General features: G+C 63.1%; 4 protein-coding genes across 5 annotated transcripts in view; all 4 read right to left on the bottom strand.

Annotated features, from left to right (window-relative positions):
* OBSCN (obscurin, cytoskeletal calmodulin and titin-interacting RhoGEF) overlaps positions 1-2,803 on the bottom strand; it is a 113,751-nt gene extending 110,948 nt beyond the window's left edge. The window contains exons 1-2 of the mRNA XM_055127324.1: positions 2,668-2,803; positions 2-1,006 (exon numbers count right to left, since the gene is read on the bottom strand). Of these exons, the coding sequence (XP_054983299.1) occupies positions 2-986 (985 nt within the window). The 5' untranslated portion in view covers positions 987-1,006; positions 2,668-2,803. The remainder of the gene's footprint in view (position 1; positions 1,007-2,667) is intronic.
* Positions 2,804-7,980: 5,177 nt separating this feature from the next.
* Positions 7,981-13,657, bottom strand: IBA57 (iron-sulfur cluster assembly factor IBA57). Its single transcript, XM_004611504.2, has 3 exons — positions 12,941-13,657; positions 10,416-10,756; positions 7,981-10,138 (listed from the first exon to the last, which is right to left on the bottom strand). The coding sequence occupies exons 1-3, from the start codon at positions 13,255-13,257 to the stop codon at positions 9,747-9,749; spliced, it is 1,050 nt and encodes a 349-aa protein (XP_004611561.1). The 5' UTR covers positions 13,258-13,657; the 3' UTR covers positions 7,981-9,746.
* Positions 13,658-16,582: 2,925 nt separating this feature from the next.
* GJC2 (gap junction protein gamma 2) lies at positions 16,583-21,376 on the bottom strand. 2 transcript variants are annotated; one of them, XM_055129353.1, is made up of 2 exons: positions 20,852-21,376; positions 16,583-18,086 (listed from the first exon to the last, which is right to left on the bottom strand). In XM_055129353.1, exon 2 carries the CDS (start codon positions 18,066-18,068, stop codon positions 16,902-16,904), a length of 1,167 nt encoding a protein of 388 aa, XP_054985328.1. In that variant the 5' UTR covers positions 18,069-18,086; positions 20,852-21,376; the 3' UTR covers positions 16,583-16,901. The 2 variants fall into 2 exon arrangements, with proteins under 2 accessions (XP_054985328.1, XP_054985327.1); XM_055129352.1 differs by having other exon boundaries at positions 20,792-21,376.
* Positions 21,377-21,494: 118 nt separating this feature from the next.
* Positions 21,495-26,656, bottom strand: GUK1 (guanylate kinase 1). The gene is made up of 8 exons (XM_004611625.2): positions 26,499-26,656; positions 23,101-23,214; positions 22,972-23,013; positions 22,687-22,783; positions 22,183-22,321; positions 22,024-22,108; positions 21,786-21,871; positions 21,495-21,684 (listed from the first exon to the last, which is right to left on the bottom strand). The coding sequence occupies exons 1-8, from the start codon at positions 26,557-26,559 to the stop codon at positions 21,649-21,651; spliced, it is 660 nt and encodes a 219-aa protein (XP_004611682.1). The 5' UTR covers positions 26,560-26,656; the 3' UTR covers positions 21,495-21,648.
* Positions 26,657-26,663: the final 7 nt, after the last annotated feature.

The following is a 26,663-nucleotide window of genomic DNA, read 5'->3' on the forward strand; positions in this document are numbered from 1 at the left end:
CCTCGCACCACGAGCAGCACGGAGCTGTAGGTCTGGCCCACCAGGTTGGACGCCGTGCAGGTGTAGAGGCCGCGGTCCGACTGCTTGCAGAAGAGAATCTTGAGCACGAAGTTCTCCTGCGCGTCCTCGTACACCACGTGGCGCCGGCCCTCGGCCACCAGCTGCCCGTCCTTCTTCCACACCGTCTCGGGCTTGGGCTCGCCCGTCACGTAGCAGCTGAGGCGCGCGTGCTTGCCCTCCGTCACCGTGCAGGTGCGCGTGCCGCCCGCGGGCGGCGAAGCGGGGGCGCCGTCGGCGCGCATGGCCTCGCGCCGCCGCTGCAGGTGCGCCAGGAGCGCGGCGGTGGAGGCCCCGGGCGGGCCCGCCGCGTCCGCGTCCGCGTCCACCGTGAGCGCCGCGTCGGCGCTCGCGGCGCCCAGCGGGTTCTCGGCGCGCACCGTGTAGGTGCCGCCGTCGCGCGGCCGCGCCGCCTGGATGCGCAGCGCGCTCGCCTCGCCGCTGGCCTCCACGCGCACCCGGGGCGCGTCGGGCTCCCCCAGGCGCCGCCCGTCCTTGGCCCAGCTCACGGCCATGGGCGGCGAGCCGCGCACGCGGCAGCGGAAGGTGGCCTCGGCGCCCTCGCGCACGCGGATGGACGTGGGCCGCAGCAGGAAGTGCGGCGCCTGCTCGGCGCACGCCGCCTCCGAGTTCACCTGCAGGCCCACGGCCGCGAAGGCCTCGCCGATGGCGTTGCGCGCGCGGCACACGTACTGCCCGCTGTCGCCCAGCGCCAGGTCCAGGATGGTGAGGCGGTACACGTCGCCGTCCTGGGCCAGGCGGAAGCGCGCGCCCTGCTCCACCGGCAGCCGGTCCTTCTCCCAGCTCACCTGCGGGCTGGGGTTGCCCACGATCTGGCAGCTCAGGGTGGCGTCCTTTCCCACGGACACCACGAAGGCCTTGGGCCTGGTGAGGAAGCGGGGCGCTCCGCTGAATGAGGAGTGGTCCATGGTGTTGGGAGGCGGGGGACCTGGGGCAGAGCGAGGCGAAGGTCACTGTGGGATTGGCCACCCCACCTGGCCAGCGCTCGCCCCGCGTGCACGTGTCCACATCACTTTGCCCTGTCATCTGCGTGTGGGGTGTGGTTTTGCTCATTTCCTGGCCCAGGGGCTCAGCCTCCAGGCTCGCACGTGCAGAGCCCAGGCCGCCGCCTCCGAGCTGCCTCCAGTCCCAGACCCAGGGTCGTGGGAGTGCAGCTGCCATGGTTTCTACCTGAATCTCCCTTGTCCTCCACCCAGTGGGCGCTCCTGTGGCCATGGACGGCCGACTGAGGGCCGAGCAGGGCCTTCGTTCCTGGCTTCAGCCTCTCCATCCTATGATTCTGGACCTAATCCCCTTAATCCTCCTCCAGGCGTCTGAGCAAGACAGCCTGCTGACTCACTGTGCGTCAGCACCCAGCTAGCTCCACTAGCCACACATGCACACAGCCTGCCCTGATCTCTGGGCTGGGGAACACCCAAGCCTGCCGCCATAAGCACCTCTAGGACTCAGTGTCCTATGGAAAGGCTCCTTTGGCATCAGGATACTGAGCTCTTCCCAGCCCTGTCTGAACAGTAAGCCGGGGTCCCTGGGTCCCTCCAAAGCATTCCACATCGGAGGTGTGCAAAAATGCTGCCCTCAGCTCATGAGCCACCACTGTGGGAGCAGGGATCACCTCTGTGCCCAGGAGAACTGCAGAACTCCAGAGGGGGATGGCCCCAGCCCTGTGGCCAGGCAAGGATGAGTAGAGATGCCAAGGTACCCCACGGGCTCTAGGGAGGACTAATGCCTCCCCAGTGCCTCAGGACTCAGGACAGAGAGGGGCAGAGGGACGCTGAGCACACAGGCACATGGAAACTGCCCACGATAGGCAAATGTTTGAGATAACCTCTGACACGGGAACCCCTGCAGCAGCATCCGCCCTGCTGTGGTGGAGTTGCACCTGGACATGCAGCCAGATGGGCAGAAGCAGCAGTCTTGGAGGGCCTGGAGTCAGCCCCCAGACTCTGAAAGATCCCTGAGAAAGCCCTGTGGACCCCCCTTGGGCTGCTCGGAGACCTTGCAGGGACAAGACCCCACCGTGGGGTGGTAGTGCCACCGCCAATGGGCTCTTCCCCCTCATCTTCTAGCCGACTCCACTCTCAGACATGACTCCATGGGGTGGGGGGGAGGGGAGGCCTGTTTCAGTTGTCCAGCAGAGCCATGGAGGAGGAGTTGTTGCTGCCTGATAGAACCTCAGTCCCATCCACGCCCATTTCCCAGCCCTCCTTCTCTCCACCACTCTGCTGTGCCCCCAGCCTTTCAGATTCCCAAGGGCAACTCAGGGAGCCGGCACCTCCCTTCGTCCCTGGAGCCACAAGATTCTTGTACTCTGGGGGACATTCTTCCCTGGAGTCAGGTGTCAGGGCCCCTCTGGCTGTCCCCTCCGCTGAGCCAACGGGCCGAAAATAGCCCCAGCTGTCAGCGGGCATCTATCAGTGGAGCTGGGGGCAGGGCAGCCAGACCCCCCAGGCCACCCTCACAGAGAGCAGCACAAGGCTGTGGAAGCCCCCTGCCTCCCAGCACGTGGGTCCCACAAAGTTATGACCTTCAGTTGAGTTGCCCCCTGGGGACACGAACTGGCCTGCCCCAGCCCACTCTCTGCCTCCTTACCTTCAACAGAGACGCCAGGCAGTGCCCAGGCAGGGGTCTAGGTGGTGGGGCGGGGGCTGCCTGATCTCACCTCCTTCAGCAGGCCCAGGACCAACAGTTCCCACCTAGCAGCCCACACTCCAGCCGGCCCTCAGACTGGACGGGGACGAAAGGACAGGCAGACACTGTCAGCTGGAGAAGGCCAGCCCACCCCACCCCGCCCCCAACACTGCCAGGCCCAGCCCAGCTCCAAAATAGCCTGGTGTCACTGCCCCGGATTCAGTTTCACCCCCAGCCCCAAGGAGGCAAAGGGCAGAAGCTGGGGATGAGCAGGGGGAAAGTGGAGAGCTGTTTTCTATGATGACACAAACAACACGGGTGCCCGAGCTGCTTGGGACCCTCCCTCAGACCAGCGCCCACAAATACAAGGCAGGAAAGAACCCAGAGCTCCGGGACCGCCCCCAGGAGGCCCACCCTAAGAGGATCAATTCCTCCAGTCACATGGGGGACCTGGTCTCAGTTTACTCAGCAAGTACAAGTCAGGTGCAGCAGGCATAGGTGGGAGAAGGGGTATCCTGGTGCTAGGCCAGAGGCTGGGGGAAGCTGGGCACAGAGCAGCCACCTCACCCCACATGGAGGTGGTCAGCCTTTAGCACCTGCAGGGGATGCAGACGGGGCAGCCCTGATTCACAGGGCCAGCTGGGAGAGGCCTTCGCACTCCCACCCGATAGTTCTACTGGCTCCACCTTGTCCACACATGTGAAGCCCTCCTGCCCCTGAGCAGGCCTGGATCTTGGCCCTGCTCATCCCTGGGCAAGGACCACGAAGAACCAGCACTGTCCCCCCGAGTCCCCCTGGCTAGGTTCCTTGTTCCCAGGCAGCGATGGTCCCTGAAACCCCCACACCAGCCGGGCTGGCAGCAGGGATAAGGCCTCTACCCCAGTCATACACATGCTGAGGGTGGGGCAGGCCGCCCAGGGTACACACCGCTCCTGCATCAGGACTCCGTGGCCTTTGCTCGGGGTGGTCCCAACGCCTCAGTCATCTCAGATGCTTTAGACACCACGGATGGGCCACAGAAACCAGGCCATGCCTCACAGCTCTGAGGCTGCAGGGAAGGGGCTGCAACTGCTTGGTGAGCTATGCTGCTGTTCTCACGTGGCAGCGACAGTGCGATAAGTAAGGACCCTAATTTCCCAAGGTTAGCATTATCGCTGTGGGAAGGAAGAGCCCAGGCCCCCCAAACATGGCTTTGCTGACTTGGCCAATGCAAGATGCACAGGGTTGCATGCAGGCAACCCTGTGCATCTTGACCTGTGCCTCTGTGCATGTGTGCTTTGGGTCTGTGCATGTGACTGCCATATCTGCCTGGGTATTGCATTCTATGCCTTCAGCTGCATCTGTACACCTGTGAAAGTGCATGTGTGCAAGTGTGTGCTATACCTGCATGTGTGTGCTGCATCTGTGCATGTGTGTGCTGTTTCTGCATACATATTCTGTGTATCTGTACATGTGCATGTTGTATCTGTGTATGTTGTGCTGCATGTATCTGCATGTGTGTGCTGCATCTGTGCATGTGTGTGCTGTATCTGCATCCATGTTCTGTGTATCTGTACATGTGTATGTTGTATCTGTGTATGCTGCACTGCATGTGGGTCCCACAAAGCTATGACCTATCCATGCTGTATCCATGCATGTGTATCTGTGCATGTATCTGTGCATCATGTGTGTGCTGTATCTGTGCATGTGCATGTATCTGCCTGTGCATGGTATGTGCGAGTCCAGTCAGGGCAACTAGAATAACAAAACCGTAGGGCTGGAGAGAGCTCAATGGACTGCAGACAGGAGGCCCAGCATCACATGGTCCCATATGGTCCCCTGGGCACCAGCAGGAATGACCGCTGAGCACTGCTGGTTGTGGCTCCCAAAATGAAACAAGAAAACTGAAACCATGAATTATGGGAGCAGTGTTGTGTTCCCTCCCACGGGGTTATAAGGAAAGCCACTGTGGTGGTCAGCCCCATGTGAATCACCATGAAGCAGGTCCCATCCAATGTGACACATGAGAGTCAGACAATGGCATCTTGGGTTTTCTCCCACAGGCACCATGTCCTGATATAGCGGCAGACCCAAGGGTCAGAGAGGTGAGAGTGATCGCTTACAGCTCTATGGCACACAGCGCCTGACCCACTTGCCCTGAGCATAAATGCAAGACAGCGCGGGGACAGGGCCACGGGACAAGATTCACCATCAGTCACAGTGTCCTGGGAAGTAAGGGACCCCACTGGGAAAGGGTGAAAGCCAGTGAAGTCTGGGCTTCAGTTCTGAAGAAATGGGTGAGACCCAAAGCTCTCGTGGGGCCCGTAGGCCACTGGCCAGGCAGGCTTGATTCCAGTGTACGGTCGCTTTTCCCAGGCAAACAGTGGCAAGAACCTGAGAGCCTGAGGGTATTGGAATGGACAGATGACAGTCACGGGGCAGTGAAAGAAGGAACTAGAATTGCACCAGAAGGTAACTCCAACGAAGGTGGAACCCCATTCCTTTGCTCCTGCTGCAGCCTGGCGCCCGGACACCGGCCAGAGGAGGACACTGCAAGACAAGTGGCTCCACGGGGGGCTGGGGGGTGGAGAACAGGATGGAAAGACCAGGCCACAGAGCCCTGATGGGCAGGACAGTCTGGGCGAGGCCAGAGGGACCTGCTGTCTGGTCTTCTGACTTGTTCATACCCTGTGCTCAGAGATGTGCCCCGGAAACAGCTCCAGGAGGTTAGCCTTCTGAAGGGAACTAGGACCAGGTAGCAAGGGCCCAGGAGGAAAAGGATCACTGGTGGACACACTGAGCACTGACCACCAGGTGTGTGGGCACTAGGGACAGATGGTGGCTGGTCTGGGTCTCACTAATCAGGTGGGAAGGGGGCCTCAAGGAGGGGCAGTTCCCAGGGACTTCTGCCATGTGGTCCCTTGGTGCTGGGAGAGCAGAGACCAGAGCCCCAGGGGCACACCCGTGCAGAGGAGAGGGAACCAGATGCCCTTCACAAAGATCATAAGAAAATGAACAGTCTGAGAAGTGAGGGACACCATCAGGTCTCAACACCCACTCAAGAAGGCCAATGCTTTACTGCTCCTTCTCCTCGGCACACGATTCTCTCCACAACAGCGGGGCAGCCAGCAGGATCCTGACCAACACTGCGTCAGAACATGAAAATAAACACCACGTGCCTAAGGTTCCGTTCCCATTACTCAGGCCATGCTGTGACCCCCACTGGATGGCAAGGAGGCAGGGAACTCGCTCCATTCTCTCACCGGTTCCAGAGGAAGCCACACTGGAGCAGAACTGGAGCATGCTGAAGAACTCCTGGGGACTTTTCGTGATATGCCTTGTGGCCACCTAAGCAAATGATTGTAAATGCTCATGAAAAAAACGCCAGCCCATATACCGGCCAAACCCTTGAAAAGGTTCTTTACATGTCCATGGAGAGAAACCTTGTCCGCACACTAGTGGGTGGCAGTGACCCTCCTCTGTGTCATGGTTTATAATTAGCCATCTGGCCTAGTGGTCACCCCAGCCCCCAACAGCTGCCTGCCCTCCCTGGAAATACCAAGATTAGGCCCACACAGTGTTCTGAAGAAACTAGGATAAGTTTATCCTAGTTTGTTTGGGTTTGTTTTGTTTTTGGCTTTTTGGGTCACACCTGGCTATACTCAGGGGTTACTCCTGGCTCTGCACTCAGGAATTACTCCTAGTGGTGCTCAGGGGACCATATGGGATGCTGGAGATCAAACCCAGGTCGGCCGCGTGCAAGGCAAATGCCTACCCACTGTGCTGTTGCTCCAGCCCCAAATTTATCCTAGTTTAGCTGCATAAGGAAATGGGGCAATCGTGTCCTCTGTCATGGTTTCAACGTGGCCCTTGGCACAGGCCTGGCTAAAAGTGGCTTCAGCTTGGCAGCCTCTGGCATTCCTGAAGCTCCTCCTCTCCTGGTTATCACTCCAGTGTTACCTTCCTGGACGGCACTGGGCAACACACTCTGGGCTGCCCAGGACCCCAGGACACTGCTGGCTAAGAGTCCAGGAAGAAACAGTTCTGGCTTTCTAAGCACTGACCCTAGAATACATCATGAGGTTTCTTGGGAAACTGGATAAGCAGGACGGTGGCTTCAAGGCGGACAAACCATGGCACTGAGCACATACGGGGACAGGCGCCAGGCTATGGGTTCTAGCTCCACTATCAACAGTGGCACTTTCCATGGGGCTAGAGCCGCTTGTATGTCTTCTCCTTTGTGTACTTGACTCTGCTGTTTACAATGAGGTGCTGGGCAGACACAGGTGTTCCCTGAATGTTGGGGTCTCAGCAGCTAGCCTGAGACTGTGACCAAATCCCCTGCCCTTGAAGCAAGAGCCGGCCCTGTTTACAAAGACCCAGGGACTCGCTCCAGCACTCCCCACACATCGGCACTCTGGTTGAGGGTGAGGGGCATGACTGTGACCACCTGCCCATACTGATAAGCGGCCCTAAGCAGGATATGCAAATCATTAGCTGATACCTGTAGCCCAACGGGATGAAGGTGACCTATGTGCCTTGCATGAGAATCCCACCCTGAAAAGGTGTATAAATAAATGGAGACTGCTTGACCACCAGATTCCCCCCTCTGGGCGTTCAGTTTCTTTCTCGACACAGAGGTGGCAGGAATCCTGTGGCGAGCAGAGGGCCAGGGCAGAGGCTTCTCCCCTTCCCACTCCCTCTCCCACAGGGAGTAAGTCCGGCAACTTCGGGGCATCATACTCCAGTTTGCCGGAGTTGACTGGCCAGGATCCCGACACCTGAACTTCACTGGACACACCACAGGTGCTGGGAACCAGCCGTGCAAAGGAACCAGGGTATCCATAACAAAGACATGGGCAGTCATCTGCAGACTAGTCACTAATGCTGACTGTGGCACTCTGCAGCTGAGCACCCACTACAGTGGACAAAGAACTAGTGTGAACATAAGACTTGGGGGAAAACGAAGGGCAAGAGAGAATAGTGGGGAGGGCACTTGCATGCAGCTGACCCAAGTTTCAACCCCAGCATCCCAAAGGACCTCCTGAGTCAGCCAGAAGTGGTTCCTGAGCATAGAACCAAAAGTAAGCCCTTACCACAGGTGGGTGTGTTATCACCCCTACTCCCCCGCCCACAAAAAAAAAAAAAAAAAAAGAGGGAAAATGAAACAATCTGATTAGAATACGGGGGAAAGTCCTGATGAGATACAGTAAAGAGCACCTGGGCAGGATCTGGCAAGATCTCCCCACATGGTAGCGGGGGCCAGGGAGTGAGACAAGCTCTGGACAAGGTCTGAGAGTCTCTCAGAATGAACTTCGTCACTGGCTTCCTGGGCGTGGACCCCCGAGAGACTGCCAACAGGACAGACAGTGCACTCGGGTATTCACATCAGCTTATCGAGAATCGCCCCGCTGTCCTTGGCTGGCTGGATGGGAGAGCACACTGATGGGGCCAGACCGGGCCTTGGGTGGCACTGTGCACACAGAGTAACAGCGTCTGTGCTTCCACAGGCTTGTGAAAGCGTGCACAGCATGGCCAGGAGGGTGGGTGGCTGAGGGACAAGGAGACCTGGGGAGGGGCCTTGCTGTGATGCCAAGGGTGCCTGGCTGCAGCTTGGCAGGAAGTTCCCACAGGCTTAACACCCTCTTCTTGCCACAGACCTTGGGTGTGGCGCAGGTGGCTGGGTACCTGTGTTGTATGTGGAAAGCCTGCATTCCATCCCGGGCACCATGTGTGCCCCCCAAAAACAAGGTGGATTCCATAGCAAGAGCAGCACAGGTGCCAGGGGTCAGGGCAGGCCCGGGCAGGCTATCCACACAGCCCTATTCCTATTCGGCTGTCCCCAGACATTGGCCCCACTCCACACCCTTTCTGAGGCCAGGACGAGCGCCACCCACTCCTCGAAGCATGTGCTCAGATGCACCTGACTCTACCCAGCCTTTCTCCCTCCTCCAGGCGGCCAGGAGCCACACGTCTCATCTGAACAGAGGAGCATTGGGGTAGCAGGGTCTGGCCGTGCACCCTCCTCAGCTCGGCCAGGCTGCCCTTTCTGAGATGTGCCCAAGAGAAAAAACATCCAGTCTCCAAACAGAAATGGCACAGACTGATGGCGCCAGATGCTGGCAGGGCACAGCCTGAGAGGTCCCATGATGCATGCAGCAGCTCCCGCCCTGGTGCCCGCCCTGACTCAGGGGAGATAAGAGCTGCTCTGAGCTCCTGCAGCCAGGGGCTCTGCCACCTGCAGTGCACTTGGCAGAAGAAGGGTGACGGGGAGGCGGGAGGGGCAGCATACGAAGTGTTCGAGTGAACTGACCACAGGCAGCTGGGCAGCTCCTGTAGAGCAGCAGCTTCATGACTGAGCATGACAACTGATCAGAACATGTCAGGGTCAGAGTGATAAGGCAGGGAGGGACACTTGCCGTACGCCATCAACCCACGCTTGATCACTAACACCACCACGCATGGTTACCCAAGCCAAACCAGGAGAGATCTATGAGCACAGAAGCAGGAGTAAGGCCTGAGCACACTGGATGTAGCCCCAGAAACCAAACAAATAAAAAACAACAACAACTTGATAAGGCTGTAGATGTCACCAGGTTCTGAAATCTTTGCAAAAAAGCCAGAGCGAGCACAGCGGGTAGGCTGCTTGCCTTGTAAGCGGCTGACCTGGGTTCAGCCATCTGATCCCCCAAGTCCGGCCAGGAGTGATCCCTGAGTGCAGAGCCAGAAGCAAGCCCTGGGCACTGCCAGGTGTGGCTCAAAAACAAAAGCTAAACAAAGTGAAAGCCTTTGCAGAAAATCCCGGTCTTGAAGCTTGATCTCCATGGCCGGCCTTCACCTGTCTAAGCACTTTTCCGGCCTATGCTGTCACGCTGGGAGGGCAGGATCACACACGCTCCCGATCACCCACTGGTGCTGTGCACGATGCCTAGCCCTGTCCGGGAAGCTGGCGGCCTTTCTGCTCCACAGGCCCCCGTGACTCTGATGTTCCAGGTACGGCCCAGCTGGACACGTGTGAACCAAGAGCAGGAAACCCCGTGCAGGCTGGTGGGCCCTGAGGGCTACTTGGCCGCTGTGGGCCACCAGTCCGGCACGGACGCAGTCAGGGTCACTTGGCTGCTGTCTGCGGTTCGGATGTGCAGTGGGCCCTTGATCTTCTCCGACCGCAGCAGGGCCAGCCCCACGTCCCCCTGGCCTGCCCTGTACTTGCCAGCTGCCTGCCCTGACTCAGTGAGCACTGGGGAGCCAGGAACAATGCCAGCAGCAGGGAGGGGGCCGCAGAGCTGCACAGGGAAGAGACGCTTGCGGATGACACCCATGTGGTGGGTACGGGCAGTCAGTTCCTGGCCCATGTAACAGCCCTTGGTGAAGCTCACGCCGTTCATGAAGGCCAGGTTAGACTCCAAGGGCAGGGCCACTCCTGGGGGCAGGTCAAGGACACCCTCGGGAACACCTGTGGAGGCCACAAAGAGAGCTCAGTGAGGACCCAGGGGGCAGGAAGGGGCCCCACCCCTGGCTCCCCCTCCATCACCCTGTCTTCCACCCCCTGCCCCCACTCTTCACCCAACCCCGTCACTCCCCTTCCTCCTACTCCCCTCTGGTGAGGTGGGCACCCGTCTCCTGGAGACTATGAAGTAGAGGGTCACCAGAGGTGGGCTCTTGCTGCATCCACGCCCTGCTCTCTGCACCACACACCTTCCCCGGGCTCTGAGGTCCAGTCACAACCATACCTTGCTGGTACCGGTGCCGGTGATAATCCTGGGGGTGTCCCAGCTGACTCCCGGGCACCAGGGTGGAGCCCTCATCCTGGGTGAGGAGCCGCCAGCCCATGCAGGCAGTGCGGGGGTCACGGGCGAGGATGGCGCCACCCTCTGCTGCCTCCTGCAGGGCTGTGGCCGCTCCCGCCTCAGGGGCACTGGGCAGCACGCCCCACACACGCAGCTCAGGACACGGCTCCACGGTGACTTTGCGCCGGATCCTGTACAGTGCCAGGTGCTTCTGCAGGGCGCCCAGCACAGAGCTGTCGCACTCCAGGAGAAAGTCTGGTGCCTGGCCCGCACTCTCAGGGAGCCTGTGGGGAGAGTGCTCGTGGGCCTGTGTGCCGGAAGGCTGACACAGGTCTGCAGGGCGGCACAGAGGGCTGGGTCCTCTCTGACCAGTGCTGGTCTGTGCTGTGTCACAGAGCTCCCCCTCGCCCCGGAGCTGAGGGCAGAAATCAGGGCCGCCTCACCTGGCTCTAAGGGGGAACATCACAGCCCCAAAAGTGGGTCCAGCTGGCCTCCTCCACATGAAAGGCACCAAAACTCAGGGTTGAGGGGCACTTCCTGCCTCCCCAAGGGATCCCCATAGTGCCCCACTCACACTGGGGTGGCCCCACACTCTGGAATCCCAGAGAAGCTGGTGTGAGGCCCAGGTGGCCAGCTGGGCCCTCTGCATGAATGACAACAGATGGGCTGGAGAGCAAGAGGGCCACGTAGACATGCCCAGCCGCCAGACCAGCAAGCACAGAAAAGCAAGAGCTGAGACAGGAGAGCCAGCGACACGCACGGGAGCACATCCCTGCACCCTCACCCAGGGTCTTCCTGCAGGCCCCTCCCCAGTGGGGGAAGTCTGCCCTGCAGGGTCCACACCCAAGGAGCAGGTGGCAGAGGCTGGCCTGGCCCCAGCTGTCAGGGTGCCCTGCAACTCACATTCTGGTTGGGGTCCATCGTCCCACAGACCCTCAGGAGAGAAGGCAGAGCAAGAACAAGAGGATAAGGGCACCACCACAGAGAGGACTTTAAATGCCAGAAGAAACAGTGGGAAGACCTGAAAGCAGGCGCCTCAAACAAGCAAGCAGAAAGTTGGCGTCCTCTGTCATGAGGAAAACACAAATAAAAACCAGCAGGAGGGCTGGAGATACAGCTCAGTGGCAGAGGGCTGGCCTTGCGTGCCAGAGGCCCGGCTTCAATTTCAGAGACCACAGGGCCATTTCCCCACCCTCATCCCAGCACTACCAGGAGCAACCCAAATGTGCTCCTTAGATAAAAACAAAACAAAATATCTGGAAGATAAAAACAAAAAGGCAAAACCAGCGTAATCACCAGTTCTCAGAGACTGGCACCATCATCAAAGGAAAGAGCTCTCAGGAGCAAGGACGAAGCTCCAGGAGCCACTGTGGAAAGCAAACCCCGTGGCCAGGAAAGCTGTGTTACCACAGATGTCAGTGGCAGCTCTAACGTATCTTTCAGGGCGAAGAGCCACCATGTGTCCTGAGGGGGAAGGACAGCCACTAAGACTGCGTGTGATGAAAGTCCATTCCAGGGAGGGGAACAATCCAGGCCCCTCCAGCGACAGGCCTCAGGCTTGCCTGGCAGGATGACAGACTTGGGCGTGCCAGGGGCAGGTGGATGGGCCAAAGTGTCCCCAGTATGGACCTGGGAGCTCTGGGCTCTGCACTTTCTCTGCCTCCTGTCCCATGTGGACTGACAGTCCCTGTTGAAAGCTTCAGTGTGACCTCTGGCCCTCCCCCCAGAAACACGGACAGGTCAGCCAGAAGAGTGCTGAGGAGGCTGAGCATGTACCAGGGGAGCACCTGTCAGGCTATCCTGAGCACTGCAGCTGGAGGGCACCTCTGGGTCCATCCCACACAATACAGGGACTATTCCACATCCCCATGAGTGGAGCCAAAATGTCTCCTCGAAGTCCAGTGCCGCTACAGCAGAGCAACAGGTTAAGATCATGATGCCCAGTAAGCCTGAACCTCAGATACACAAAGGGCCTTCTCGCGGCACCCACGCTCACCACACTGTTCGTGGGGCCAGCCATGCTCTGGCGTGGACAGGACCTGGGGCCCTGCGTATGTGAGGCCGGAGCTCCGCTCCCACTCTGGGCTGCCTCTGAGGCCCCAAAGAACATCTCTGGTGTATCTCTAGTATTTCCCAGACCCTGCACGGGACATCCTTCGAGCCGTCGCTCACACCGGGCCTGCTGTGCTTTCCCGTGCGGCCACAGGGAGCGAGGGCGGGCCCGATGAGGCAGCAACCACCCCCCCCCCCGCGCCTCCTCCTGCCCCCGCTGCAGTGCCCTGCACGGGCTGCAGCGCCGTGCTCACTCCCGGGAGCACAGGCCCAAGAAGGGGCCGGGGCCAGGCGGAGCCGTGCGGGCAGCACGGATGGCCCGACCCGGAGCGGCAGCGACAGCGGCCACGAGTATGAGCACGCGGCCGCAGGCCCCGCCCGGCCCCGCCCGGCCCCGCCCGGCCCCGCCCACTCACCGGTACATGATGACGTCATAGAGTGTGCGCCCCTGCACGTTGAGGAAGTGGGCGTAGCCCGCGCGCGCCGGGGCGGGGCCGGCGCCCGCGGGAGGCGGAAGCGGCAGCTCATTGGTCAGCAGCCCCAGGAGGAAGGGCGTCGCGTCGGGCCCGCGCACGCGCAGCAGGCCGCGCCCCTGCAGCGGGTAGCGCGTCCAGGCCGAGCCGCCTGCTGGGTCCTGGGCCAGGCGGCGCCTCGGAGCGTCGCGCAGCTGCCAGCGCCAGGCGGTGCCGCCGCGTCGCGGAGCCGCACCCCGGAGCAGCGCCGCGGCCGCCATTTCGGGCACCAGTGAGGCGGCGCGCGGGAAGAGTGGGCGCGGGAAGAGCGGGCGCCACAGCGGCCCCTGGTGGCGGGCGGGACGTGCCGCGCGGGGCGGGCCGGGGCGGCGCGCGGGCGCCCTGCGCACGCGCGACTTCCGGTGCCCAGAGGGCGCGCCTTGGGATTGGCGTTTCCCGCCCGGCGTTTCCCTCCCGGTTCCAGGGCGGCCCGCCCCCACCGCGCAGGCCTGCCCCACCTGCCCCAAACACCGGGTGCCAAGTTCCCATTTGGAATTTTAGCCGGCAGCATAATAAAATCCGGGTCGGGAGCGTGCGCACAGGACAGGAGCCCTTGCTTGGCATGCGAGAGTTCAGTGTTGGACCCCCGGTGGCCGCGGACGGAGCAGGGTGTGGCCCCAGAACAATAGCCATAATGAAACAAGCCGTGTCGTTCTCCGCCCTCCTCGCCATCGTCAGCACTTTGCCCAGCCAGGTGCCTGTCTGCCTGCATCTCTGTGTCCTTAGCTGTCGCCGATATGTGCGGTGTACGTTGGAGCGTCGCGCAGGTTGTCTGGTGACCAGGCTCCTTCCTGCCCACGTCACTTACTGCGAGCTTCCTGACCCCATGGCGCACCCGGTGCCACTTCCCTAAAGCTCATGGCCATGCCATTCATAGCTGCCTTTGGGCGTCGTTGCCTGTTGATCTTTGGCGTGGAATGACCTCCCCCACTGTGATGGGATGAACCCTGGAGAGAGCCCAGCCCAGCCCCCTCCAGCACGCTGCACTCCAGAAGGCCAGAAGCCCCCCCCACCGCCCCCTTGATTGCCTGTCCTTCCTGTCCAAGAGCAGAGTGCTGATGGGAGGGATCCAGGCAGAAGAGCCCCCACCTTTAGGGGCTTATGGTGGTGACTCAGAGGTGTGCCAGAAGGCCTCCACACCATGTGGGAGGGAGGGGGGCTTGCCCTCGGCACTCATGACCTGGTTACACACACACACACACACATACCCTGGAGACATCCCAGCCCCCTGCTTCTCCAGCTCCTCTTCTGCTGTGCAGAGCTCACCAGATCTCACGTCCAGCCCTGCGAGGCCCCAAATCTTCCCAGCTCGTGGGTCTGAGTTGATTATGTGTCTGGGGTATGGAGCAGCCCTGTCTGAATCCCCCATTCTCCCCGCCCTTGATCCCCACCCCTCTGGCTTGCAGGTGGTGGCAGCCGGTGCTGGTATGTGGCCCCTTGGGGAAAAGGTTTCCCTCTAGCCAGCCTGGCATTCCAGGGGTGACCAGCCAGGTAAAGACAAAAAGGAAACGGGTGAAGACACGCGGGGCGGGGCGTGTTCCTCCAGCCTCCCATCAGCCCTAGAGGGGAGAAATCAGCTTCCCACCAGCTGGGCCACAGGAAGTGCCAGTAATTGATCCTGGGCCGCCCAGAACCTCCAGGACCTTCCGATCCAGCACCAAGGGCAGCCCTGCCCCCAAGAGGCAGGAGCTGTCTCACTGCAGGTTAACTCCAGGGCTGTTAGTGAACTTTGGGCTCTCCCGGAGCTTTGTAGGGAGTGGCTCAGTGGGTGAAGCAGACAGCAGCCCACACACCCCATGCTCCCACCACTCCTCCTCTGGGATGCCTGCCTGGGTCTCTGCACCAGCCTGACCTGTGTACGGCCTGCCAGTGCCCCTTCTCAGAACTGCCCTCTGCGCACACTCCGTATACCCTCAGCTTTGGGAGGGGGCACTGCACCCAGGTCTGTGAACAGTATTATTAGTGGACCCAGGTCCAGCCTGAGGTCCTGAGACTCAAGCCCATGTGCTGCCCCCTGGCTGAGGCCATGAGGCCTGCTGGGATGGGTGGGAGCTGAGGGCTGGAAAATTGGTCCCTGTGGGGGCCTGCACCCCGCATTCCAGCTGCTGCAGGGCCGCAGTGCTTTCCTGTTGTTTCTTCCTCTCCCATAGGCAGAAGGAAGTTGTCCCTCTAAGGGTGTCAGAGTACCACACACACACACACACACACACACACACACACTGCCCTCCACCTTCTCCCTGAGCCACCAGCAAATTCACTCACGCACGCACACACACACACACACACACACCACCACCACCACCACCACTCCACCCTCCACACTGCCCTCCACCTTCTCCCTGAGCCACCAGCAAATTGGCTCAGGCTGTGGAAACGGATGAAAATACGACAAGCTCTTCTGTCTGATCCTGCTCCAGGGCTGAGGCCACCTGAGCGGGGCCTGCAGACACTGGACCCCCCACCCCCCAACCCCACCCCAGCAGGGCGTTGAGCCAGAAGACGGATGGTCAGGGGTCTGGCCCTGCACCACACCCGAGACAAGGGAGCAGGCTAGCCAGGCCTCCCACGGGGTTTTAAGGAGCTAAGCAATGACGTTGTGCTGGGCAGAATGAGCGTTTGGGCGCCCCCTCCAGTTGAGGCACCGTATTTCAGTTGGGGCTGTCTGGCTGTCTGCCTTAAGGTGGTGGACTGCAAACATGACACTGGGGTCCTGCCAGGAGCATCAGGAATTGCAGTAGAGGCCCCGGAGAACACTGGGCAGCTCATCCACATGGCCATGGCCTCCCCAGGCGGGTGAGATTGGTAGGGAGGAAGTATGGCAAAAGCTCAGGCCAAAATCAAAAGCTCACAACACCGACTGTACCCCAGGGGCCTTCTCCTACGGGTCAGGAGCTTTTCGTTTACCGGCCCCCAACTGGGCTACACATGCCTCCCAATCCACCTGAGGAACGCCCGTACCAGGACCTGAGAATAAAACGTGATAGACATGATGAAGAGGAATCGAGGTCAGGGTGGGCCCTAATCCCACTCGGGTCCATCTGAGATCAGGATTTGTGGACATGGTTGAAGTCCAGAGCACTTGCTCTGCACACAAAAGACCAAGATTCAATCCCAGCACTCATAGGAATCAAGGTCAGGGTGTGGAGAGAGACAATCAAACCGGATCAGACCTGCGTCCCAGGGAGACAGCCCTCAGGAGGAATCGGCTTGCCGCGATCCAGTGGCAACCCGCGGGCAGAGGGTGCAGTCGTGCCACGGGCGGAGGGAGCCAAGGGACGGCGTCCGCAGCCTCCTGTACGCACCCCTCTGTCCCAACCGAGAGCAGTGCTGGGAACACCTCCAGGTCTTCCAAGCTGCTGGCTGCGGGCCGACTCAGCCCCGGACCCTGAACGCCACCTGTGAACCCTGCCCCCAGCGGTGCCCGCGTGTCCGAGGGCCGCACAGCCCAGCCGCAGAAGCTGGGTGGTGGCCACGCCTGGGCAGGCGCGCCCATCCACAGGTGCCAGCCGCATGTCCACGGGGCGCTCAGATCTGCTCGCACTCGGCTGTACACAAAAGTCGGTTTTATTTGATTCCCGCTGTGTATGTTGGGGTCTAAACCGGGGAGGGGTTGGCGGGCAGAGAGGCTGTGGGCAGGAGCCCCTGCCCCTACCCAAGTGGCGGGGAGAGCCGAGGTCTTCGGAAGCCCCTACCGGGAAGGCTTGAAGGGCAGCGCCTGGAGGCCCAGGGCCCCTCCCCGCGTCCGGCTCCCCTCTGCGGCCTGCGGGTCGGAGCTGGGGAACCTTCCAGGCTTCCAGGGCCGAGCCCACCTCACCCCGGGCAGGAGAGCGCCCGTCCACGCAGCGGCGGGCTTCTCTGACCCGCCTCAGAGCCACACGGTGGTCTTGCCCTCCCTGCTGCTGGCGCTGCCCTTCTCCGAGCCCGCCCTGGCCTTGGCGCCCCCCGACGTGGCGCTGCCCGAGCCCGAGGCGGGCGCGCCGGGCCGCGCGGGCGCCCTCGAGGCAGCGGGCAGGCCGAGGCCCGGCGGGCTGTCGCGGCCGCCGTCGCGCAGCGCCTGCAGCGCCAGGCCGGCCAGGCCGTGGTCGCGGCGGGCAGCGCGCTCGGCCGCGCGCACCACCAGGCTGTAGTCGGGCGGCCCGGCCAGGCCGGCGGGCGCGGCGGGCAGCGCGCAGGGCGGCGGGCGCGGCGCGGGCCCGGGCGCGGCGGGCGGGCGGCGGGCACGCACGGCGTCCTGCGCGCTGCCCAGGCCCAGGTGCGCCATCTCGCAGAGGTTGAGCAGCAGGCAGAGGCCGCTGACCACGTACATGACCAGCAGGAAGACCGTCTTCTCGGTGGGCCGCGACACGAAGCAGTCCACCACGTGTGGGCAGGGCCGGCGGCCGCAGGCGAAGGAGGCCCGCACCTCCAGGCCGTACAGCAGGTACTGGCCCACCAGGAAGGCCACCTCGAAGGCGGCGCGCGCCACCAGCTGCGCCACGTACGCGCGCATCAGGCCCTCGCGCTGGATGCGCCGCCGCCCATCGTGCGGCGCCGCCCCCGCGCCCGCGCCCTTGGCCTCGGCCGCGTCCTCGCCGGCGCCCGAGGCCGCCCCCACGGGCTCCGCGTCGTCGTCGTCGTCGTCGTCGTCGGGGCCCGGGCCCAGCATGGGCTCCTCGTCGCCCAGCTCGGGCCAGCCGGGCGGCGGCGCGCGCGCGGGGCGGCGGCGCGGGGCGTGCGGGGCGCGCGCCAGCCGGTGCACGGCGTAGCCCAGGTACAGCACGGACGGCGTGGAGATGACCACGATCTGGAAGACCCAGAAGCGCACGTGCGACAGCGGCGCGAAGGCGTCGTAGCACACGTTGTCGCAGCCAGGCTGCCGCGTGTTGCACGTGAACTTGGCCTGCTCATCCGAGTAGATGGCCTCGCCTCCCACGGCCGTGAGCACGATGCGGAAGACGACCAGCACGGTCAGCCACACCTTGCCCACGAACGTGGAGTGGTTGTGGATCTCCTCCAGCAGCCGCGTCAGGAAGCTCCAGCTCATGTTGGTCATAGGGGCGGGGCGCGGGACCTGCGGGTGGGCCGGCCGGCAGCGGGGCTCAGCCGCGCACGGGCCGCGCCCCCAGACCCGGGCTGCGCACCCCCACCCCGGGCCTCGGGCTCACGGCCATGCCCGCCGTGGGGAGGCCAGGACACGGGTCACCCTGACCCACGACCGGCCACCTGCTCCGGCCCAGCACTCCCGCCCCCCACCCTCCCCTGCGAAGCCCCCTGGGGCCTGAGTGCCTCCGGAGTCAGCAGGAGCAGGCCTGGACCCAGCATGGCAGGGGCTCAGATGGGACTCGGCCCACAGCCTGCTCCGTCTCAGCCCCTACTCGCAAGGACACCGCCCCCTCGCCCACCTCTCCGTGGACACCCAGGACACCCCCATGCAGGCAGGCTGGCTGACACCCCTCCAAGCTGTGCTCTTCCCGTCTGCACCCTGCAGGACTGTGGGGGAGGGCACCCTTTCTTGTGAGCAGCAGACTGAGGCCCATAGCTGCTCAGACTCTGGACACTTCAGACTGAGACAGGCTCATCCTGCGTCCAGCTCCAGGCAAGTCCCCTTCCCAGCTTTGTGGACTGTGGGCAGGCTTGCGCCCAGCAGGGTCCTGTGGGCAGGACATGTGCTCTCTCCCTTCACCTCCCGGGTCAGGGCTGCCTCCGCCTCCCAGCACCCCGACACAAGCAAGGTCAGTACTGTTCCTGGGTAGTTTAGACCCCGGAGCCAAGGCTGGTGCCCCGGGGAGCAGCGTGGCAGGTGTGACCTGGTGGCGCAGTAGCTGCACAGGGGCTCCAGGGCCTCTTTATGTGGCTAAAGCCTCTCCCCTTGGGTGGGGGTCAGGAAGAGGGGCCAGCCAGGGTTTCTGGGGAAGTGACACCACTTCCTCACATGCACACCCACCCTCGCTCAGACACAAGCGCATCTAAATGCAGTGCCGTCAGCGCACACGTGTGACATCACATGCATCACACTGACAACGATGGTGCCATCAGCACACATACACGTGCACATCATCATCTGTACCACAGGCTGAACATGGTGCCACACCTATGCACATATAATCATGCATCACTCACTGAATGCAATGCCATCAGCATACATACATACATGTGTTCACAACCACGTGCACCACACACGGTGCCCTCAGCACATGTGTACAATCATATGTATCACACACTAGGATGAGACAAGACAGTGCCATCACTATACGTACATATAGGCTGACATGTGGAAAGGCACAGAGCACTCCTACCCATGTCCACTCTCACAGAGGCCCCAGCCCTCTGCCTCACACAGGTAGGTCTCGCTGCTCCAGGCTGACCCTCCCTGCCCAGCTCCAACCTCGTGCCCGCCAAGGGCCCAGGAAGGGCAATGCCCCTAAAGGACAGAGTCCCCCTTGCACAGGAGGCTAAGGGCACCGCTTCACCACACCACAGTGGTGCCAGAGGAGCAGAAAGGGGGGCTGGTCGCTCCACAGTGGCTCTGGAGAGGCCTTGGGGGCATATAGGATGCTTCCAGGGGAGTGACGGGGGGGCCCACGGGGGTGCCAGTATGCTGCACTCTGCACTCCACAGGATAAGACACCACAGTCCCGGGAATAGCTGGGATGCTGCCTTCTGCCTCCAAACCACAGGGGTAGGGTAAGAGCCAGAGCCGCTCCTGCGGGTCAGCAAGGTCAAGGGCTGCCCGGGAATTTCCTCCTCTCCCAGTCCTCCCTCACACCAGCGAAACTTCCTGGCCATGCCCCTGGCAGGGCTGCTGGGAGGGGCCTGGGGGCCCACAGCGGCTTCCTCCACCCCTGGGACTCGGGGTACCAGGTGCCAGGCAGCCCCGAGGGTGCCTCCTGCCCACCCCACTGTCCCAGGGCTCCCTTCAGCTGTGGTGGTCCCGAGAAATCCCATCCTTAGACTTACACCCACTCATGCATGCCTCTCCAGCTGTGCTCCGCCCGACCTCAGGACCAGCTGAAGTGAGCACACCACCTGCCCCTGAACCCAAACTGCTCCTGGCTCACTGTGCCTTGCTCAGTGTGGATCACTGCCGGACTCTCCAGTCAGATTCCCATCAGTCTCAGACCCCCCCCCCCACACACACACACACATCCTACTGCCCTACAAGCCCCTTCTCCCTCACCCAGGACCCCAGCAAGGTGCCCAAGGGGGGCCCAAGCTACAGGGACTGGGCCAGTCCCCTCTGGAGCACCCCCAGACCAGCAGACCCCAGGCCCTGGCTCCAGCTCCCCTAAGCACCTATTGCCCTGCGCCCACCCCTACAGCTTGCACTAGACCTGCGCTCCTTTTGGCTTGGGACTGGGCATCACGCTGGTCCTGGGCCCCGAGGGGCCCCCATCCTGCGCTGGCTGTTGGCTCCTGTATCTACTCAATCCTCCTGGCAGCCAAAGTTGCTGGGGCCTGAGCAGGAGGGCCCTCCCCAGTAAGCAGCCCCTCCGTAGACCCAAGCCAGCACACCCAGGGCTGGGACAGGGATGGTCACCCCAGACCAGGCCAATGGAGGGGTGAGCAGGTGGGCCCCTCCCGCTGTCTGCCCGCCTCTCTCAGCCTCCAGACATACTACAGCTGCCTGGCTGAGGGGTCCCAGCTGCTGGGCACACCGCCCCCCCCCCCGACTTCCGCTTGCACACTGCCTTCCCAATCTCAGGCTGTGTGCCTCTGCAGAAACAGCAGCACAGCGGCCAGCCCTGACCCTCAGCAGTGGACACAAGACACACTGACCTCACAGTAGAGGCCAGAGAGGAGGGTGGGCTGCTCGTCCGGGTCCGTGGGGAGGCCTACCTTCTGCAGGCCAGGAAGGAGCCTCTCTGAGCCCTGCACCTACCGGGCAGACACTGGCTCTGCGGGGCCGCGCGCCTCCCGCTGACCCCAGAGCTACCTCTCACCACCAAGCACAATGCGGGGGGAGGCCCTCAAGGGACCCATTGTTCCCCCCAGGCCCAGGGTCTGAATCTCCGATTGTCCCTGAGGCTGGACAGGGCCCAGCGAGGGAAGGGGCCTCTGGCTGCACAGCAGGTCCACGGGCAACAGGGGACCCTCGCTGGCCCGAGATCAGCCCCAGCTCGCACACACTCTGCTCAGGGCCTCCGGCTGCAGCCAGCCCAGCCTCCCCCTCCCGTTCCCATTGCGGTCCTGACCTCTGGCACCCACACACTGCTACCCCTGTGTGCGGGGCACGGAGGAACCGGGGCACCTGGAACCAGACGGGCCACATCACTGGCGCAGGCCACGGGGAGGGTGGGCGGCCCCGCCTGCTCCTTCAGGAGGCTAAGCCATTCCTGGTCAGGTGCCTCGGGAGAGAAAACAGCCCCACACAAGTCCCCCGCGACCCCAGCAGGGCAGCCCACTGAGCGGCAGGAGCAGGAGACACCCCAACCTGCAGCCTTCCTGGGGTCTGGCCAGTCAGGGACATCACGCCCACAGCTCTTGGGCACTGACCAGCGCCTGTTTATTAGGTATCAGCCCCAGCTCCCACAGGAAGGGGGCCAGGGCAGAGGGTGTCCAGAATGGGACGGGGTGGGTGAGGCCAGGCCCCCCCGACATGTCTCCTCGCAGGGAGGACACGGCCAGCGGTGTCCTCAGCAGCAGCCAGTGCCTTGAGCCTTCTTGATTTCCTGTCAGGAGAGGAGCGGGCTGAGGTGACCACACAGCAGCCCCCTGCCCTCCCCAGCCATCCTGCCCTCGCATGCACACCCGCAGGCCAGCACAAGCCCACCTCAGACAGAGCCTCCTTCAGGGCCTGGTAGGCCTGCTCCAGGCTGTCGTTGACGATGACCAGGTCAAACAGGCCGGGCTCCTTGCCTGGGGAGGGTAAGTCAGCAGAGGCTCCGATGACAAAGCAGACTGTCCACAGGGACCCCGGGGCTGCCCCCACCCCTCTCCCTCGGTGTGGGACCAGCTGCTGGAGTGCGGAGCTGGGGGTGCCCGGGGTGCGGGTGCCCAGCGCCACTCACTGCTCTCCATGTCAGCCCGGGCAGCGGCCAGCCGCTTGGCCAGGCTCTCCTCTGTCTCCGTGTTCCGCTGCCGCAGACGCTGCTCCTGAGACAGGGGAAGGGTCAGAGGCTCCTGGGGCCCAGCCCCGCCCCGCCCGAGCCCCCTGCCGTGGCCCCCACCAGCACGTCCAGCGAGGGCGGCTGCACGGAGATGTAGATGGGCCGGAGGTCCGTCTTCTTGATGTTGCGCACGCCCTGCAGGTCCACGTCCAGCACGCAGATGCGGTTCATGGCCTGCACAGCCCGCACGGCCGCTTTGCTGAAGGGCAGGGCATGGTGTGACCCGAGGGCCCTGCCCGCCACGGTGGAGGCCCCGGGCCAGCAGCCCCCTCTGTTCCATGTGGGGTGCGGCCTAGCCACAGGCCTGGCCCGCCTGACCCCACAGCCTCTCCTCGGCAAGCATCCCCCAGCCCTGTGGTCTGCACGCACGGCCCCTGCCTCCCGCCTGCCAGAGGTGTGGGGACAGGCGCTCACAGGGGCAGGCCTGGGCCTGCCCCTGCCTCGACACTGCTCAGGCGCTGGGAAGCAGGGGCGGAGCTGGCACGCAGCTGCCGGGGAGAGCCCCACGAGGCTCTTCCTGCCCGCCCCCGAGTGGGCACCTGTGAAGCCCCAGAACTCGCCCACCTGGTCCCATACAGGTTCCCCGAGAACTCTGCGTGCTCGATGAAGTCGCCGGCCGCAATGTCGCGCTGCATCACCTCCCTAGTCACAAAGTAGTAATCTGGGGAGGGCGAGGGACGGTCAGGGCAGCCCAGAGCCCCCCCGGCCGCCAAGGTGCTCCCCTGGGCCTGTCCCTACTTCTCACTGTCCTCACCGAGCCACAGGGGCTCCCGGGATGTGGCGGGCGGGACGGGATCCCCTGCCCGCAAGAGCCCAGGCAGCCCCACGAGGCCGTGTGGGCAAGCTCACCTTTCCCGTTCTCCTCTCCAGGCCTCGGGTCCCTCGTGGTGTCTGCAAACAAGCACCCGTGAGCCCAGTGTCCCTCCAGAATCCCTGCCGCCCACCCTGGGGCTCCCCCGGCCCGGGCCCCCATCTTACGGGACACGCTGAAGCCAAAGATGCTGCCATGCTCCTGCAGGAGTCTCTTCAGCAGGGTGCTCTTGCCAGCACCCGAGGGGCCACTCAGGACCACGGGTCTGGGGCCTGACATCCCTGTGGGGGCACGGACGGGAGCCTCGCTCAGACCCCGGGCCTGCCCCGACACACACACACACACACCCTTCTCTCCCCCCTCACTCAGACCCCGGGCCTGCCCCGACACACACACACACTTCTCTCTCCCCTCCCCCAGCTCCTGCCTCTTCCAGAGACACAGGCACCACTGCTGAGAGGCAGAACCAGGTCCTGCCCCAGGAGCTAGAAGGGACAGAGCAAAAACAGTCACTTCCTGAGCCCCACTCTGCACCCCAGGACCCGCCTCTGTAGTCAGCACTCAGCAGTCTTAGAGAGCCAGTGATCCAGCACAGAAGGAAGGGAAAAAGAGAAGGGAGAGGAAGGAGAGAAAGGAGAAGGAAAGAGAGAAGGGAAGAGAGTAAAGGAAGGGAGTGAAAGGAGGGGGAAGAGGAGGGAAGAGGGAGACATGGGAGGAGAGAAGGGAGGAGGGAGAGAAGGGAGGAAGGGGGAGGGCAAGGAGGAGGGAGAGGAGGAGAGACGGAGGAAGAGAAGGGAGGAGAAGGGAGGGAGAGATGGGAGGAAGGAAGGGGGAGGGCAAGGAGGAGGGAGAGAAGGGAGGAGAAAGAGACGGAAGGAGAGAAGGGAGGAGGGAGAGAAGGGAGGAAGGAAGGGGGAGGGCAAGGAGGAAGGAGAGAATGGAGAAGGGAGGAGAAAGAGACGGGAGAGAAGGGAGGAGAGACGGAGGGAGAGAAGGGAGGGAGAGATGGGAGAAGGAAGGGGGAGGGCAAGGAGGAGGGAGAGAAGGGAGAAGGGAGGAGAAAGAGACGGGAGAGAAGGGAGGAGAGACGGAGGGAGAGATGGGAGGAAGGAAGGGGGAGGGCAAGGAGGAGGGAGAGAAGGGAGGAGAAAGAGATGGGAGAGAAGGGAGGAGAGACGGAGGGAGAGAAGGGAGGGAGAGATGGGAAGAAGGAAGGGGGAGGGCGAGGAGGGAGAGAAGGGAGAAAGGAGGAGAGACGGAAGGAGAGAAGGGAGGAAGACGGAGGGAGAGATGGGAGAGAAGGGAGGGGGAGGGCAAGGAGGGAGAGAAGGCAGTGGGACCCACGGAGGCTGAGGAGTCAGGTGGACAGCCAGTGGGTCTGGGTGGGGATGCGGAGAGCTGCAGGGCAGCAGGGGGACCCCAGGAAGCCGTGCGTGAGCAGAAGCAGCAGGCTGCTCCCTAATCCACAATGTAGGCCAAGCCTAATTAATCTCCTGCCCCGGCTCCCACAGAGCGGCTCCTAGGGACCTCCTCTCCCCCCAGAGAAGGGAGCGCCTGGGCCCTGCTCGGGGCTGGAGGCCACGCCCTCTGCCTCCCTTGCGGTGCCCCAGCAGGGGTAGCACCTTCCTTCCCCACGAGGGTCCACCCAGTCCCGCCCTCCTCTCGGCTTGGAGGTCAGCCCAGCACACTCCCTGGGGTCTGCTCAGACCCAGGAGCCGAGTAAGGGAGTGGGTGCGGGGAAGGAGCAGGGTTCAGGCCCACTAGCCTCCCTCCCTGAGACCAGCTTCCTTCTCCCCCCAGGCTTGTGGGCCACACCGGCCATTAGGCAAGCTCCTTGGGCTTCGTACTGCCTGTTCAGCCCTGGAGTCCAGCTGCTTAAAAAAAAGTAATAATAATAGGGCTAGAGGAACAGTACAGAGGGTAGGGTGCCTGCCCTGCACATGCGCAACCTGGGTTTGACCCTGACACCCTATATGGTCCCCGAGCAACCCAGGAGTGATCCTTGGGCATCATCAGGTGTGGCCCACAAACAAAGCAAAACAAAACAAACAAAACTTTATTGAAACACCGTGATTTACAGTTATTCATAGTTGGGCTTCAGACATACAATGTTCCAGCACCAAAGAGCCCAGCTTCTAAAACTGGTGCCGGGACGCCACACGGGGCCCTGGAGCTGGCTTCTGGACACACTGCAGCTAGGGATGAGCTCGGACTCCATCATGTACAGAGCCTGGAGACATCCTGGCTGGCCTCACGGCGCTTCTGGTGGAAAGTGATGGTCAGTGCCCAAGCCCAAACCCTGGACAAAGACAGGCTATGGAGGGAGTGGCCTGCTTGCCACATGCCCCAGCTGGGCAGCCATCGGCATTGCTGCGGCCAGGGCACAGGCCCCTCCGTGGTCCCCCTCGTGCCAGAGCTGCCACGGAGATAAGCCACAGCAGCTTCCGCGTATGTGGGGTGTGGCCTCCGGGGAGGGCAGGGCCTGAAGGAAGCCATGGGGGGGCACAGGGCACAGGGGCTGTGCAGGACGTCCAGCCAGGGACACGGCCCCTCAGGGGAACTGCGCCTTCGCCCCAAGCCCGGGAGGGAAGGCGGCTCTCCCCGGGCACTCCGGGTAGCGCAGCGGCAGGCAGTGTGCTGGGCACCTCCGTGGGAACCCCTGGAGCCCCAGTGCCCTGCTCCCACAGGGGCCCTCCTGCCACCCGCTGGCCACCCAGGCCAGTCCCAACAGCCTCCCTCAGCGCGAGCCCCAGACACCAGCGGGGCTCGGTGGGAGGGCAGCCCCCCAGGAGTCTGGCACAAAGCACTGCCAGCTCATCGCCTGCCGCACCCCCACTGGGAGCAGAGGCTCCTGCCCACCTCAGCACTGCCGCCCTCAGCGCCCTGTGGGCACCTCCACCCTTCGGGAAAGTGCCCCCCAGCTGCACCCTGGGCGGCTTCTGATGCAAAGGGGCTGGGCTCAGGGCACAGGTGAGAGGGTGGGGGGGGTGGGGCGCAGCACACGGAGATGTGGGGGCAGGACACACAGGGCCGACAAAGCCACCGAGGCTGCCTGGCCTCACCGGTGCCCACGCACACAAGGCCAGGAGGACCCAGAGCTGGACCCAGCCCTGCACTCCTCGCTCTCCCTCTGCGTCACCCCCTCCCTTCCTGCTCCCAGTGAGTACGAGAATGTGCGCCAGAAAACAAGCTGGCTGAGGTCACTGTTGCTCCCTTCCGCCGCGCCAGGGACCGAGCTCGGCCGGGCGGTGGTCGCAGCGGGTGTGGCAGACTACCGCTTCGCCCGGAGACCAAGGGGCACGGGCCCGGCAGGCGCGCCGAGCTGGGGAGCCGGTCCCGGCCTGGAGTGGGCCCGGGAAGCGGGCAGTCCAGGGCGCCCCCACGCGGCCCGCGGGCGCCCGGCCCCGGGTCCCCGGGCAGGCACAGCGGGGACGCGCCTTCCTGCACGCGGCCGACGGCCCGACCCCCGAGCCCGCCGGGACAGAGGAGAAAGGCAGAGACGCGCTGCAGGCTCCCGGCCCCCGGAGACCCCGACAGCCGCGCCCCGGCGCCGCGCGCCACTCACCGTCCGGAAGGCCTCGGCCCAGGGCGGCTGCCGCCAGCCCGGCCAGCGGGCGCCGCAGCATAAGGGGCCGCCGCCTCCGCGCCGCCGCTCACGTCATGACCCCGCGCCCCGAGCCCCGCCTCCGCGCCAAAGGAAGCACGTCAGCGGCGCCGGGCCCGCCTCCTC

This window comes from Sorex araneus, chromosome 2 (assembly GCF_027595985.1).
Source record: "Sorex araneus isolate mSorAra2 chromosome 2, mSorAra2.pri, whole genome shotgun sequence".
In the NCBI taxonomy this organism is placed as follows: Eukaryota; Metazoa; Chordata; class Mammalia; order Eulipotyphla; family Soricidae; genus Sorex; species Sorex araneus.